General features: G+C 37.5%; 1 protein-coding gene across 1 annotated transcript; it reads left to right on the top strand.

The window, feature by feature from the left end:
• The first annotated feature begins 11,374 nt into the window (after positions 1 to 11,374).
• Positions 11,375 to 13,060, top strand: LOC136524742 (uncharacterized). The gene has a single exon (XM_066517999.1). It carries the CDS (start codon positions 11,375 to 11,377, stop codon positions 13,058 to 13,060), a length of 1,686 nt encoding a protein of 561 aa, XP_066374096.1.
• Positions 13,061 to 17,135: the final 4,075 nt, after the last annotated feature.

The raw sequence follows: 17,135 nt of genomic DNA, 5'->3' as shown, positions 1-17,135 counted from the left end.
TTTCTTTTTAATACATGGGTAAAATTTGTAACTAGTCTTTCTTTCTCATACTAACTTCAAATATGATGATTTTTTTTCTAAAATTTTCTAAAATCATGTCCTATCAAGTTACTATATTCATTTGGTCATTCTTTTCGTTTGATAAAGTTTGAGCAATTCAAATTTTCAAATTTAAAAAAAATGATAAGTTCTAACAAGATTTTAAAACACCAAATGATTTCAGCTGAAAAAGTGATGAATACCAAAGATGTATAACTCGTCAAGATCTATAACTTTTATTTTGATTATTTCTTCATCTGATAAAGTGATAGTAAACATTGTTCACAAATAAACATGTCTGTTATATAGTTAGTGACCAAAATAAAAGTTGTAGACAGTGATGAGTTCAACAACTTTTATATTCTTGACTTTTGTATTTGAAATTATTTAAGGTTTCAAAATCTTGTTAGAAGTTGTCATATATTGAAATTTAAAAATTAAACTGTTCAAATTTTATCAAATAAAAAGATGACAAAAATTAAAGTTGTAGATAGTGATGTGTTCAACAACTTTTATATTCATTACCTTTATAACTGAAATCATTTAGAGGTTGAAAATCAGGTTTAAAGTTGTTATTTTCTAAAATTCAAATTTTAAATTATTCAAAAATAGCGACAAAGATAGATGACTAGACTAAAATGATAAAGCATGATTTTAAAAAAATTTACGAAAAAAACCTTCACATTTGGAGTTAGTATGAGGAAGAAAAACTAGTTACAAGTTTCAACCACAGATTGAAAACAGAAATCATACTTGTTCATCATTAATTATCGTAAAAAGTTTTGATTTTTCTTTTTAATCTCTTGATAAAATTTGTAACTAGTCATTCTCTCTCATACTAACTCTAAATGTGATGAATTTTTTTTTAAAATTTTCTAAAATCATGCCCTATCAAGTTGCTGTGTTGATTTGGTCTTTCTTTTTGTTTGACAAAGTTTGAGCAATTCAAATTTTTAAATTTAAAAAAAATAACAAGTTCTAATAAGATTTTGAAATATCAAATGATTTCAGCTGAAAAAGTGATGAATACCTAAGATGTATAACTCATCAAGATCTACAACTTTTATTTTGGTTATTTCTTCATCTGATAAAGTGATAATAAACATTGTTCACAAATCAACATGTCTCTCATATCGTTCATTAAACTATGTGTGATATGTGAATTTATGAATAATGTTTACTAACACTTTGTCAAATAAAGAAGTGACCAAAATAAAAGTTATAGATAGTGATGAGTTCAACAACTTTTATATTCATGACTTTTGTAGTTGAAATCATTTAATATTTCAAAATCTTGTTAGAAGTTGCCATTGATTGAAATTTAAAATCTAAACCGCTCAAATTTTGTCAAATGAAAAGATGACCAAAATAAAAGTTATAGATTGTGATGTGTTCAACAACTTTTATATTTATTACCTTTACAGCTGAAATCATTTAGTGGTTGAAAATAACGTTTGAAGTCATAATTTCCTAAAATTCAAAATTTCAATTATCCAAATTTTGTGGCAAAGATAGATGACCAGACTAAAATGATAGAACATGATTTTAGAAAATTTTAAAAAAAACCATCATATTTGGAGTTAGTATGGAGGAGAAAAACTAGTTACAAGTTTCAGCCACAGATTGAAAACAGAAATCACACTTGTTCATCATTAATCAGCATAAACAGCTGTGATTTTTCCTTTTAATCTCTGGGTAAAATTTATAACTAGTATTTCTCGCTCATACTAACTTCAAATGTGATGAATTTTCTTCCTAAAATTTTCTAAAATCATGTCTTATCAAGTTGCTGTGTTGATTTGATCATTCTTTTTGTTTGACAAAGTTTGAGCAATTTAAATTTAAAAAAACAACAAGTTCTAATAAGATTTTAAAACACTAAATGATTTTAGCTAAAAAGTGATGAATACCAAAGATGTATAACTCATCAAGATCTACAACTTTTATTTTGGTCATTTCTTTACCTGACAAAGTGATAGTAAACATTGTTCACAAATCAACATGTCTCTCGTATAGTTCATTAAACTGAGTGATATGTGAATTTATGAACAACGTTTACTAACACTTTATCAAATGAAAAAGTGACCAAAAGAAAAATTATAGATAGTGATGAGTTCAACAACTTTTATGTTCACGACTTTTGTAGTTGAAATCATTTAAGGTTTCAAAATCTTGTTAGAAGTTGTCATTTATTGAAATTTAAAATTTGAACGGTTCAAATTTTATCAAATGAAAAGATGATCAAAATAAAAATTGTAGATATTGATGTGTTCAACAACCTTTATATTCATTACCTTTACAACTGAAATCATTTAGTGGTTGAAAAATCAGGTTTAAAGTTGTTATTTTCTGAAATTCAAAATTTGAATTATCCAAAAATAATGACAAAGATAGATGATCGGACTAAAATAATAGAGCATGATTTTAGAAAATTTTAGGAAAAAAACCTTCACATTTGGAGTTAGTAAAAACTAGTTACAAGTTTTAGCCACATATTGAAAACAGAAATCATACTTGTTCATCATTAATCATCATAAATAGTTTTGATTTTTCTTTTTAATCTCTGAATAAAATTTATAACTAGTCTTTCTCTCTCATACTAACTCCAAATGTAATGAATTGTTTTCTTAAAATTTTGTAAAATCATGCCCTATCAAGGTGCTGTGTTGATTTGGTCTTTCTTTTTGTTTGACAAAGTTTGTGCAATTAAAATTTTCAAATTTAAAAAATTAACAAGTTCTAAAAGATTTTTAAACACCAAATGATTTTAGCTAAAAAAGTGATAAATACCAAATATGTATAACTTATCAAGATCTATAACTTTTATTTTGATTATTTCTTCATCTAACAAAGTGATAGTAAACATTGTTCACAAATCAACACGTCTCTCATATAGGTCATGAAACTATGAGTGATATGTGAATTTGTGAACAATGTTTACTAATACTTTGTCAAATAAAAGAAGTGACCAAAATAAAAATTGTAGATAGTGATGAGTTCAACAACTTTTATGTTCACGACTTTTGTATTTGAAATCATTTAAGGTTTCAAAATCTTGTTAGAAGTTACTATTTATTAAAATTTAAAAACTAAACTGTTCAAATTTTATCAAATGAAAAGATGACCAAAATAAAAGTTGTAGATAGTGATCTATTCAACAACTTTTATATTTATAACCTTTACAGCTGAAATTATTTAGTGGTTGAAATTCAGGTGTGAAGTTGTTATTTTCTGAAATTTAAAATTTAAATTATCCAAAATTAGTGACAAAGGAAGATGACCAGACTAAAATAATAGAGCATAATTTTAGAAAATTTTAGGAAAAACAACCAACATATTTGAAGTTAGTATGAAGGAGAAAAACTAGTTTTAAGTTTTAGCCACAGATTGAAAAAAGAAATCACACTTGTTTAATTGTGAATTTTCTTTTTAATACGTGGGTAAAATTTGTAACTAGTCTTTCTTTCTCATACTAACTTCAAATGTAATGATTTTTTTCCTAAAATTTTCTAAAATCATGTCCTATCAAGTTACTGTGTTGATTTGATCATTCTTTTTGTTTGACAAAGTTTGAGCAATTTAAATTTTCAAATTAAAAAAAATGATAAGTTCTAACAAAATTTTGAAACACCAAATGATTTCAGCTGAAAAAGTGATGAATACCAAAGATGTATAACTCATCAATATCTATAAATTTTATTTTGATTATTTCTTTATCTGATAAAGTGATAGTAAATATTGTTCATAAATAACCATGTCTGTCATTTAGTTAATGAAACTTTGAGTGATATGTGAATTTATGAATAATGTTTACTAACACTTTATTAAATAAAAGAAGTGATCAAAATAAAAGTTATAGATAGTGAAAAGTTTAACAATTTTTATGTTCACGACTTTTGTATTTGAAATTATTTAAGGTTTCAAAATCTTGTTAGAAGTTGTCATTTATTAAAATTTAAAAATTAAACTGTTCAAATTTTATCAAATAAAAAGATGACAAAAATAAAAATTATAGATAGTGATGTGTTCAACAACTTTTATATTCATTACCTTTACAACTAAAATTATTTAGTGGTTGAAAATTAGGTTTAAAGTTGTTATTTTTTGAAATTTAAAATTTGAATTATCCAAAAATAGTGACAAAGATAGATGACCAGACTAAAATGATAGAGCATGATTTTAGAAAATTTTAGAAAAAAAACCTTTATATTTGGAGTTAGTATGAGGGGGAAAAACTAGTTACAAGTTTCAGCAACAGATTGAAAACAAAAATCACACTTGTTCATCATTAATCATCGTAAATAGTTTTGATTTTTCTTTATTCTCTGGATAAAATTTGTAACTAATCTTTCTCTCTCATACTAACTCCAAATGTGATGAATTTTTTCTTAAAATTTTCTAAAATCATGCCCTATCAAGTTGCTGTGTTGATTTGGTCTTTCTTTTTATTTGATAAAGTTTAAGCAATTCAAATTTTTAAATTTCAAAAAATAACAAGTTCTAACAAGATTTTGAAACACCAAATGATTTTAGCTGAAAAAGTGATGAATACCAAAGATGTATAGCTCATCAAGATATACAACTTTTATTTTGATTATTTCTTCATCTGACAAAGTGATAGTAAACATTGTTTAAAAATCAACATGTCTCTCATATAGTTCATTGAACTATGAGTGATATGTGAATTTATGAATAATATTTACTAACACTTTGTCAAAGAAAGAAGTGATCAAAATAAAAGTTGTAGATAGTGATGAGTTCAACAACTTTTATGTTCACGACTTTTGTAGTTGAAATCATTTAAGGTTTCAAAATCTTGTTAGAAGTTGTCATTTATTAAAATTCAAAATTTAAACTATTCAAATTTTATCAAATGCAAAGATGACCAAAATAAAAGTTGTAGATAGTGATGTATTCAACAACTTTTATATTCATCATCTTTACGGTTGAAATCAATTAGTGGTTGAAAATCAGGTTTGAAGTTGTTATTGTCTGAAATTTAAAATTTAAATTATCTAAAATTAGTGACAAAGATAGATGACTAGACTAAAATGATAGAGCATGATTTTAGAAAATTTTATGAAAAAAACTCATCATATTTGGAGTTAGTATGAGGGAGAAAACTAGTTATAAATTTTAGCTACAGATTGAAAAGAGAAATCACACTTGTTCATCATTGATCATCATAAACAGTTGTGATTTTTCTTTTTAATCTCTGGGTAAAATTTGTAATTAGTCTTTTTCCCTCATCCTAACTCAAAATATGATGTTTTTTTTCTAAAATTTTCTAAAATCATGCCCTATCAAGTTACTATGTTGATTTGGTCATTCTTTTTGTTCGACAAAGTTTGAGCAATTTAAATTTTCAAATTTAAAAAAATAAAAAGTTATAACAAGATTTTGAAACACCAAATTATTTCAGCTGAAAAAGTGATGAATACAAAAAATGTATAACTCATCAAGATTTACAACTTTTATTTTAGTTATTTCTTCATCTGACAAAGTGATAGTAAATATTGTTCACAAATAAACATGTCTCTCATATAGTTCATGAAACTATGAGTAATATGTGAATTTGTGAATAATGTTTACTAACACTTTATCAAATAAAAGAAGTGACTAAAATAAAAATTATAGATAGTGATGAGTTCAACAACTTTTATGTTCATGACTTTTGTAGTTGAAATCATTTAAGGTTTCAAAATCTCGTTTGAAGTTATCATTTATTAAAATTCAAAATTAGAACTGTTCAAATTTTATCAAATGAAAAGATGACCAAAATAAAAGTTGTAGATAGTGATGTGTTCAACAACTTTTATGTTCATGGCTTTCTTATTTGAAATCATTTAAGTTTTCAAAATCTTGTTAGAAGTTGTCGTTTATTGAAATTTAAAATTTGAACTTTTCAAATTTTGTCAAATGAAAAGATGACCAAAATATAAGTTGTATATCTTGATGAGTTCTACAAGTTTGATGTTTACAATATTTTCATTTTAGATTATTTTTTGTCTTAAAATTCAATTCAAAGTTCATAAATTCAAATTTTAAAATTTTTAAATATACTTTTTTATTTTACAAAATAAAATGTATCATTATATGTATAATGTCTATATATAAGCAAGTAATTTTTTATGTGTATGAAAAAATATAGCAAATTATTTTTATTACATTTATATATTTATATATACATTTACACATTTATATGTACATTTACACATTTACATTTATCCAATCCAACCGCACGCACGCGTCCATCTACGCAAGGATCGGAAGAAAGAAAGCGCACCGCTCACTCGCTCAGATGGGTCCCACCTCCCCTCCTCCTCATCCTTTCATTCCCCATCCATTTCTTCCTTTCTCCTCTCTCTCCCTCCGATCTCGACGACCGAAGGCTCACCGAACACCGACCCGTGCCCCATCTCGACGACCGGAGGCCCTCGCCGCCGGCGACACCCTCCCTTTCTCCAGCCGCCTGCCCCCGCCCTCCACTTGGGGGCCGATGGAGGTGGCCTTCGACGCCTACTTCCGCGGCGCGGATTTGGACCGCGGTGACCGGATCAGCGGCCAGGAGGCAGTTATGTGGCTCCGTCGAATGGTCTCACGGCCGTGCCCTTAGGGCGGAGTCCGCGCACGCACGGGCTAAGACGAAGCGGCGGCGCGGCTCCCTTTCTATTCCGGCAGCGAGCTCGGGCAGGACCACTAGGGCCAAGGCGAGATCGTCGTTGACTTAAGGGTTGGTGTTCTTATGCTTTGGATTGGGGATTGCTCGGGATTTGGGGGAATTATTGTTGCTAGGGTTCGGATTTGGGATAAACAGGGGCTTAGGGTTCTATTTGATTCGATTTCCCCTTGTGAGTTCTTACCCTGAAACGGATTCAGGGTCCTATGGGAGCTTAGATGCCTACTGCTAGTCCTGCCTTGATCCATACTGTGCTCTATAGGTTTAGCAAATTGCATCATATCCATGCTGTCACTTTTGTTAGGTAATCTGCTGCCTGAACTTGATCAGGTAGAAGGTAGTCATCATATCCACGCACACGCGTTGCCCGGGGCTACGACCAATGACCAAGCTGGGGCACAAGTGCGTCAGACGCCTTGCCTCCACACAAGCATAGCTCAGCATGAGCAGGTATGGTACCCCCTCCCTCTCCTTTTTCTTTTGCTAAAAATCTGATAACTCCATGCGTGCATAGTAGAATGAACGATTGATTTGATGGGGAATGCTTTGGATCAGCACAGATCTAGAATTGTAATGTGTAAAATTTGACTAGGGTTTCGTAAAATTTTACTAGGAATGACTTGGATCAGCACAGATCTTTTCAGAAGGTTGTACTTCATTAGTCAAACTTTGATTTTAAATGAGCAATACATTATAGTCAGTAGTCACTACATTTGCATAATTCAATTGCAGTTCCCACCACCATATGGCGCCCAACCTGTCATGTATAATAGTCAACCTGGAGCATCACCACAGGGTTACATGCATCCTGCTGGGTTACATGCATCTTGCTAATAGTACATTTTGTGCTTCTCTAAATTATTCTCTATTTTTAGAAGCTAAAAAATATGTGTCTGATAACTTATCTTTTCAGTTCCTGCTGGTAACCCGATGGTTTTTGAAATAAAACTAGCGCATAAAACTTGACTGAACATGTGTATCAAGTGTTGGTAATTGGTTTACTTGATAGTTTTGTATTGTCTGTCACTATGTGTGTTGATTGAAGCTCAAAGTTGAGTTCTCATTTCTGCTGCAGGAGCTGAGCCAGATGAAGGATGAGGCCACCATTGATCTTCTACAAGCCAGAGCTCGTTAGGCAAGGATCTTATTTCTTCCTCTTCTCTGCAAGCCCGAGCTTGTAAGCCTGAGCTCTGCAGTATGGCCTGTTGTTCCAACGCTGGATGCCTCTCTCTTTTGCTAGTTAAAAAATTAAGCTTGTTTTTTCATGAGATGGTCTGGAGAAAAATTTAAGCTTTCGTCATAACAGCTCTAGGTTGTTAGCTTGTGACAGCCCCTGACTTTTATTTTAGAGCATATATGAAGCTTCACTATGAAATATTAGTGGCTCTGTGAAAAAGTCTCCTGCTGGCTGTGGATCTGCATCTCAAATTTTATATTTGCTCTAGAATCTCATATGAAGTGATAGTTGGTGCTGCTATCTTTAATAAATGGACTGCATCACTGTGTGCGTGGTAGCTTTGTTTCTTTAAAATTTTAGCAAGAACAAGATTACAGATGCATGCAAATATCTATGGCAACGGAAAGAGGCATCAGCCACTAATAAGATCATTAAAATTTTGGAAACTTGAACAAGATCATTAGAATTTGGCAATGTTCAGAATCTAGCTGTTCAGAAACTATCTATATATGTATGTGCTATTCACAAACAATGCATTTAATAATAGTAAATGACTAACTGCGGTTGTGCTTGTAAAACATGCCATTTTGTTTCAAAGTCATTATCAACTTTTCACTATTTTTTTTTGAAAACTTTTCAAAGTCATTATCAACTTTTCTATCTGGGTAAGTCCCACCACAAACAGAGTAGGAAGCAGTAGTAAAGTATGTGCATGCATTGCTGAATCTGAATGCTTGATTATCATATATGGGATTTGTGTACTAAAGGAAGTTACTGGGATTTGTACCTGCCTGTAGGGATTTTGCTATGTGTGACTGTGGTTGCTATCATCTACATAGTACAAGTAACTCATCTTCACTGATAGTTTGATACCCATTTGACTTGATAGTTTTAGTTTCTGTATGTTTCTGAGTGCATTCATTCCTTGTGACTGGCTGCTGTCATTTCCTTATCTTTGAGGGACCTTGCTCTATACGACACATGTGCTACTTTTCTACCAATTTAATACATATAATTTGAGTCCTATTCTGAAAAAAAGTGTGAACTCAAGTTCCGTTCTGCTGGCTGCAGGGGCTAAGCATATTTACAAGTTGTCATCTAACTTATTCCCCTCTCTCTGACGGATCTGCATGTGTCTTGGACAGGTTCTCTCATTGTGCATTACACTTTTACTTAGTAAATCAGTTTCTTCTATTGATGCATACCTTCAGCATTTGTTGATCTTGTCATTCCCCTAAGGATATAACTTGGTATGTTTGATGATTTTGATCTCTAGGTACTGTTGATCTTTATTTTGGACACTAAAACAGCTGAACTAACTCAGGTAAGCAAAGCACAGGGTTGTGTAAACAAAGCCATATGCTACTGCTGTCAAAGATGATAGTTCCAAATATCATTATTGTGTGTGAACTGATCTTCCATTTTCATCCCTAGTGCCCAGCCACTATTTGCTCCAAAAGCACTTAATGCTTACTTGCTTTTTATATCTTTTGTACTGAAGTACCTCTTATTTTGCAGTTAGTCCAGAGCAGTCGCAATGAGTACCTTAAACTAAAAACAAGGGTGGATAATTTACAGAGGACTCAGAGGCAAGTTGAGTCTACTCTTGAATTCTATCTTCATGAATTTACAGAGTTTTCAGAATTCTCATAAGTCATAACCCTCTGAATTAGCACCGTAGTCTGAATTGCATAGGCATGAATGACTTAGTATGTTATATCTTTCCAATGCTGAACAAAGAAATTTCTCATTTTGCAGACACAGCATATGCTTGATCAGCTCACTAATCTTCAGAGGAGGGTATGCTCTTAACATGATAAAATTTATGAAGATTTATATCTGTAGATATTTTTTTTGGATAATTTCTGCTTAGATATAGGTACTGTTTGAACTACTTAATGATATCGCTAAACCATGTCCAGGAGCAAATGCTGTGTGAAGCAAATAAGTTTGTATACATACTTGTAACATTCACTTAGGTAGAAATCCTCATTAGCTTATATGTTTGTATACATACTTGCAACGTTCACTTAGGTAGAAATCCTCAGGACCAACACCTTGTGCTCTTGTGCTTGTGGTCAGATTTGAATTATATATGTTCTGGTCAGATTTGAAAATTATATATATATGTTCTTGTCGAATTTGAATTGTAAATTTGAATTTTTTTTGGCGAAAAAATATACTGTAGGGGTGGTTCTAGACTGAACCGCCCCTACAAATCGATTTTGTAGAGGCGGACCAACCGCCTCTACAAATCAATTTGTAGGGACGGTCTAGGAACCGCCCCTACAAATCGGCGATTTGTAGCCACGCTTTGATAGGGGCTGCTGGCCAAACCGCCCCTACAAATGCCCATGAGCCGCCCCTACAAAGCTGTTCTGTAGTAGTGTTGGCTGCTCCAAACGTTACTTGGGCTAATGAGATTCTGATATCTGGTTATGGAGTGTTACATTTTATAGTTTCCATTGCATATGCTTCAGTTTTTTTAAAGATAGCTATGCATAACTGCTACAGGTTTTATAAAGTTCTGTGCAGATAGTAACATAATTATTAAGGGCTTATATATCTTCACTCACTAAGAGATGTTCTAAAACATGTGCTAAAACATTGGTATGGCGGTCCCATTGCATGTACCTATGTTTTGAGATGTTTTCTTTTTGGACTGATATTGCAAAGGAATGGATTTAAAATGCAACTATTCTGACAAAGGTTATACAACCTGAATACATGTCTTCATAAGTCAAGAGAATTCAAAGTAACTATATAGGGTAATGTTCATGATGCATCTCTCTATAATTCATTTTTGGGATAGTGATGTTCGATAATTCTTTATCCATTTGTTGTTTTAGTTTTCCTCCTGATGGACCAAGGTCCATTTGAGAAGTAACACATTTTCATCTTCCCTAAACACTTGAAGCATCGGTGTCTGCGGTCAACAACAATTGAGCAACAACATCCGATGGTCTCAGCCGAGGACTAACAATCTTTACCACACTACAGATGAACCTAATAAGAGGGATTTGTATGCCTGCTTGTGTGTGTCATATAAAGAGCATGTGTGCCATATAAAGAGCTGCAATTAGCACATCATGAACTAAAACCTCAAGACACCGGAAAAAAAAAGCTAAAGACGACCGCGTGCATGACCGTGTGCACAACTTACGTACGCGGCGGGGACGATGGACAAAAGAAAGCTAAAGACGACCAATACGTAGCACAATTACCGCCAAGTCAGGTTTTGTCGGTGTGAACACGTCCATGCACTAAAGTCAACACTGCGTTGCCTTTTTGAAAACGGGAGCAAAAGCAGAATCACAGCCACACAGCATCCAGGTGAGGTCAAGTCAAGAACGTAGCGAAATGGCGTTGGCAATAATGCACACTGTCATAAGGTTATAGAGCTAAGGTAGCAGCTGCATCAGCTTGAAGCCTTGAACCTGAAGCGAAAAGGCCCATAGCCGGCGACCTAGCTCGCAGGCATGGCGGCTACCTGGTGGGGAGCATGGAGGTCGAGGTTCTCATCCACCGAGAGCGGCGGTGGCGATTCCGTTCACCAGAGGCCGCCGCAGCTCTACTTGGCCGATTACATCAACAACAACTATGGCATCAGTAGCACCACCACTGCTTCATCAGCTACCTGCACAACCACAGCCAGCAGCGGCAGCGCCTCAGCTCCAGCTGCTCGTGTCCTCCACTCGTTCATGCCCGCTCCCAACACCTCCACGTTGGTCGTGGAAGAAGACGCGGACGAGGAGGTCGGCGGCGAAACGGTCACGGAGCAAGACAAGGCCAAGACACGCGAGCACATGAGGGACCTCATCCATGGATCGGATCCCTTGGACAGGTGGCTCTGGGAGCTGCAGGTCAGCTGGGTTCTCCACCTTGCTCAGCTGGATGCGTCCGCTGGGAGGGCCTTCGTCTCGCGGCGACTCCAGCACACTGCACGCAGCTGGGTCTTAGCTCTGCACGGCATCAGCAGATCCATCCTTAGCTTCACTGGATGGTGTCCTAGCCCTAGCCAGGAGGAGGAAGAAGAAGCTCTACAGCAGCTACAAACCTGCTGGCCACCTACGTCAGAGCTGGTAGGATTTTTTGCAGCAACCTTCTCGCATATGCTCCCTTTTGTTGATGTCGTTGTTGCATTGGAAATCATTGATCCTAGTGCCAGCGACGACGACCATCAGATTGTTTCTGGCAGTAGGCGTGGTAGGGGTGGAGTGGCATCAGCTCACAAATTCCAGGCACTAGCAGACGCCCGTGACGCTCTCGCCGGTGCCATGGAACATGTCCAGCTCTTGGACTCGTGGCTCTGTTCCTCAATCCAGCTGCACGCTGAAGCTACAAAGACAAGCGGGGAGATGAGTAGCCTCTTGCTAGCAAAACTGGACAGGCTGGATGGGGCCATACGGCACACAAGAGACTATGTCAAGACTCAGTTCATGTCCTTGACGGGTGATCGTCACCATGACTCTAGAGCATCAGGACTGGCGGAGGACCTATCACCTGGCATTCACAAGGCCACTAAGTCTGCGCTAAGCTGCATCATTGTGTTGTGGACTAGCTACAAACGATCTGCAGTGGATCCTCCTCCTACCATTCATGAAGCACCAGCATCCGTTCGTGTTCATGGTAAGGACGCCCCCGCAGCAACAGGCAATGAAAATACCAGTTCTTCTACCAGCTTGATCGTGATATTCCGTTCTCTAGAAGAAAAGCTCACCAGAGTGTCAGAGTCATTTCCAGACCAGAGCCTCAGGTTCCTATTCTTGATCAACAACTTCTACTTTGTCTGGCATCAGCTTCGTACAAATCAGCGGCTTGTGGATGTCCCCATGTATGCCTTGGCTCACAAGATCGATGGTTACATAAACAGTTATATTCAAGCATCTTGGACACCTGTGTTGAAGCCCTTACATGATCGTACACCTTGTTGCTTAACAAGATACTCAGCACAACATAATTTCGAGACAAAGTTTGAGAAGACCTACATCAAGCAAAAGCTCTGGAAGGTTCCAGACCCAGAGCTGAGGGAAGAGCTGCGGGCAGCCATCATCAAGAAAGTCATTCCAGCTTTCACAAAATTCATGGAGGATAATGCTGTCTGTGCCTCAAGAGTCACTCCCAAGGAACTGGAAGAGATGTTGGAGGAGCTATTTGAAGGATAAATCAGTGCATCAAACCATACTAGTTATCAGAAGTTTATTTAGTTATGCATGTCTCCTGTAGTCCTGTATGATACTCTAAGGTGTCACTCTCCGTTTTGCTCTGTTCTACTCTGTCTCCTGTATGAACTGTGTTGCATTGGCCTAGGAATGGGAGGAGAAATTTCAATATTTAACCCTCAATTCGAATGCCTCTCAATATTTGACATTCAATTCGCAGATCTTTCGAAATTTGACCCCGTGCACGCCAATTCTTTCAATCTAAGGGATTTCTTAGATTTCCTCTCCTTTTCTATTCTCAGGTCAATCTCACATTCCCATCAACGTCGTTCCCGACTTTGATCAATCATTGTGGCGTGTTCTTGGTCTAGTACTTCTAAAACTAGTCTATTCGGAACTACTCTGCTTCAACCCTGCTGATTGACGAGAGAGTGCAAATATACAGGCCTAAATGTTTGGTTACTAATTAAATTTTAGCAGTACTCGTTTGCTTATTATACTTGCAGTGCACTGGTTCACCCTTCGAATAGCTCCTGCAGCATCTCCGCCACCTCCTGAGGTGTGACTCCTAGGGTGATCCTAGTGTTATCCTCCAAGTACTTTGTAAAGTCTGAAACGACTTTGTCAATGATAGCTTCACGCAGCCTTTTCCGCAGCATAGGTTGTCATTGTCTGAAACTTGGACTCGAACTATGGCAGCGGTGAGTAGTTTCTCTTGAAGCAATCAAACGTGGGATTGCGAAGACATTTCAACACTGGTGCCCACGACACTTGGAGATAACTCTATATATACCAGTCGATTTTGCGAGTGAGGTCATGCTGGACCTGGTGCCCTATGAAGCAGGTGTTGTTGATCAAGAATAGAAACCTGAGACTCTGGTCTGGGAATGACTGTGATACTCTGGCAAGCTTTTCTTCCAGAGAAGTGACCATCTTCAGGATGAGCATAATTTGCAGGGAGCAATGCCTTAGCTGACAGCACTTTGATGCAGTTTACGACGGACCGAGTGGTCTTGTGGATATCGGGCGATGGCTGCAGAGTCTGAGAAGTACCCCGAGAACATGAAGAGTCATCATCATCCAAGAATGACATGACAGCAGTCCTGACGTGATCCGTTGTGTCACAGACGGCCTGATCCAGCTTCCCCAGTTCTGCTGACAAGAGGCCTCCCATATTGTCAGTTATCCTTGTGGACTGTACATATTTTTTTTCGAAAGCATGCTTTAGCGCGTGCTTCATTAAGTGGTTGTGGATTGTACATAGGGTGAGGAACGGAACGACATCTGGATCTGTTCTGAGGCTGAGGCGCATCACGCACGTCTAGAAGTGCCCGGAGTTCCCCGGCTGCCCTGGAAACAATATGTTCTTGCTCTTGGCAGCTAGGATCATCATCAACATTCAGAGAAGCAGCGACGATGGCGCCAACAAAGGTGAGCATCTTCCACAGTGTTGCTTCGATGAACCGTACAATTTCAGGAGCTGCGGGTGGCGCAACAGTTGCTTTCTCATGACTAAGGAAGTGAGCCTAGCTCAACTGGTTGGATGAGAAGTGTGGCAATGCACCCAACCACTCAGATTCAAATCACATCTTGGACTGAATTTGGGTGTCTATTTTCTTCTTAATGAAAAACCACCTAGTTTCTCCTAGGTTGGATCTCTTTTACTGACGGCTCTTTAACTTGTCGGCATATGCCAATCCGGTCCACGGACTTGCAAACGCGGAAAATAGGCCCCTGAACTTGTCAAGTTGTTCACCGCAGGTCCATTTCTCATCCGGCGCGGCCTCCAGGCGACGTGGCAGTGCCAGCGTGGTGGACGAAGCACATAACATTGATGTAATGCACACTGAAAAGAATATCGCCGAGGCACTTTGGGCAACACTCATGGACACTGAAAAGTCTAAGGACAACCCAAAGGCTAGAGTGGACCTGGCAACGTTGTGCAATAGACCAAATCAAGAGATGCAACCTCCTAGTCGTGGCAAGACCTGAAGAAGGCCTAAGGCCGATTTCGTCTTGAAAAAGGACCAAAGGAGGGAAGTACTTGAATGGATCAAGAAGCTAATGTTCCCTGATGGGTATGCAGCGAATCTAAAGAGGGGAGTTAACTTAGGCACTCTGCGAGTCAACGGGATAAAGAGTCATGACTACCACATATGGATTGAGCGGCTTCTTCCGGCGATGGTTCGAGGCTATGTCCCAGAGCATGTCTGGCAAGTGCTGGCAGACTTGAGCTACTTATTCCGCCAGCTTTGTACCAAGGAGCTCTCTCGGACCGTCATTGATGACTTGGAAAAAGCGACACCCGTGTTGCTCTATAAGTTGGAGAAGATCTTTCCACCCGCCTGCTTCTTGTCGATGCAACATTTGATTGTGCACCTCCCGTATGAGGCACGGATGGGGGGGGGGGGGGAGGGGGCGTGCAGAACCGTTGGTGCTATCCAATCGAGAGATGTCTAAAGACTCTTCGCAAAAAATATAGAAATAAAGACAGAATTGAGGCTTCCATTGCAGAGGCATACATTCTAGATGAGGTGTCAAACTTCACGGAGAAATACTATACTGAGAAACTTCCTAACGTTTATAATCCACCCCCTCGTTACAATGCTGGTGAAAATGAATCGAACCTCAGCCTTTTCCAAGGGCAACTCGGAAGCGCAAGTGCATCGACCACTAAGCAATTGAAAAATGAAGAGTGACGCAGTATCATGCTATATGTGTTGACCAACCTTGTCGAGGTGCAACCGTTCATTGGGTATGTTCTGAACGAACTTGTTTCATTTCGCTGTATGTCCTTGTTTCTTCGTCCAACCCCCTTGTTTCTCGTTGGTACAGGGAATTTCTTCGTCAATCCTGGCATGGATCAAGGCAACCTACCCTGCAAGAAAATGATACCCTTCTTTCACGTGGTGCGGGACCAGGGAGCCCCGATTTCATTTGTTGGTTCAAACAGAAAGCCCAAACTGATACGCCTATAAGTGATGAGTTGAGACAGGTTGTAAACGGCTGTGCCGTTAGGGTCAAGTCATTTACCGGTTATGACATGAATGGATATTGTTTTCACACAGTAAGCTACGAGCAGAGTCGGCCCAATTCGACAAATCACAAACAACGGAGTTGTTACGCCCGGCACTGATGGACTCGACTATTATGGAAGAATTGAAGAAATCTACAAACTATCATTTTATAGTTCCAAACCTCTTACTCCTGTCATATTCAAATGCCACTGGTTTCATCCTGGTGTAACGAGACGGACCCCTAAGCTTGGGCTAGTCGAGATTCGACAGGATTCCGTCTATCCAGGAAAAGATGTCTACATTGTGGCTCAACAGGCCGTCCAGATTTATTATACGTCATACGCGTGCAAAGACGCCAAGCATCTTAATGGTTGGTCTATTGTGCACAAGGTATCGCCACACGGTAAACTACCTGTCCCAAACGATGAAGATTACAACTTCAACCCAAACACATATGATGGAGAGTTCTATCAAGAAGAGAGGCTACAAGGGAGGTTTGACATAGACTTAACCGAAGAGATAGGAATAGAAGTAGACAATGAAAGAGATGATGACGAGGACGCTGGAGACGAGGTGCGAAATCTGAAGGACATACAAATGCTTGAGCGATTACATTTAGGCAATGACAATGAAGACAACATTCCTCCTTCGGATAGTGTTGATGAGTTGGACAATGTTGATAGTGATGACGAGACCTATGATCCAGCTAATCTCAATCATGAAGATTATTTCTAATACATGTAATAATATGTTTTTTGTAATTATGTTTTGTTCATTTTTGCATATATTTCTAATACATGTATTACTATGTTTTTTGTAATTATGTTTTGTTCATTTTTGCACCTATTTCTAATTACGTCTTGTTTTTCTTTTTTATTGCAGGTGATTGAACAAAGATGGCGGGTGACCATCATAGGTCCGTGAACTCGATTTACCAAAGACCACGCCGGCCGTAGGAGGGGGCGGAGGGGGCGACAGAGGGATCGAACAGGAGGAGGAGGAGGACCGCTAGCTGCAGGAGGGGGCCGTCTCCTCCCACGCCACGTGAGGAGGAGGAGGTG

The sequence above is a fragment of the Miscanthus floridulus genome, chromosome 18, assembly GCF_019320115.1.
Source record: "Miscanthus floridulus cultivar M001 chromosome 18, ASM1932011v1, whole genome shotgun sequence".
Classification (NCBI taxonomy): domain Eukaryota; kingdom Viridiplantae; phylum Streptophyta; class Magnoliopsida; order Poales; family Poaceae; genus Miscanthus; species Miscanthus floridulus.
Note: the sequence above shows the minus strand (reverse complement) of the source record. Positions and strands in the feature narration are given on the sequence as shown.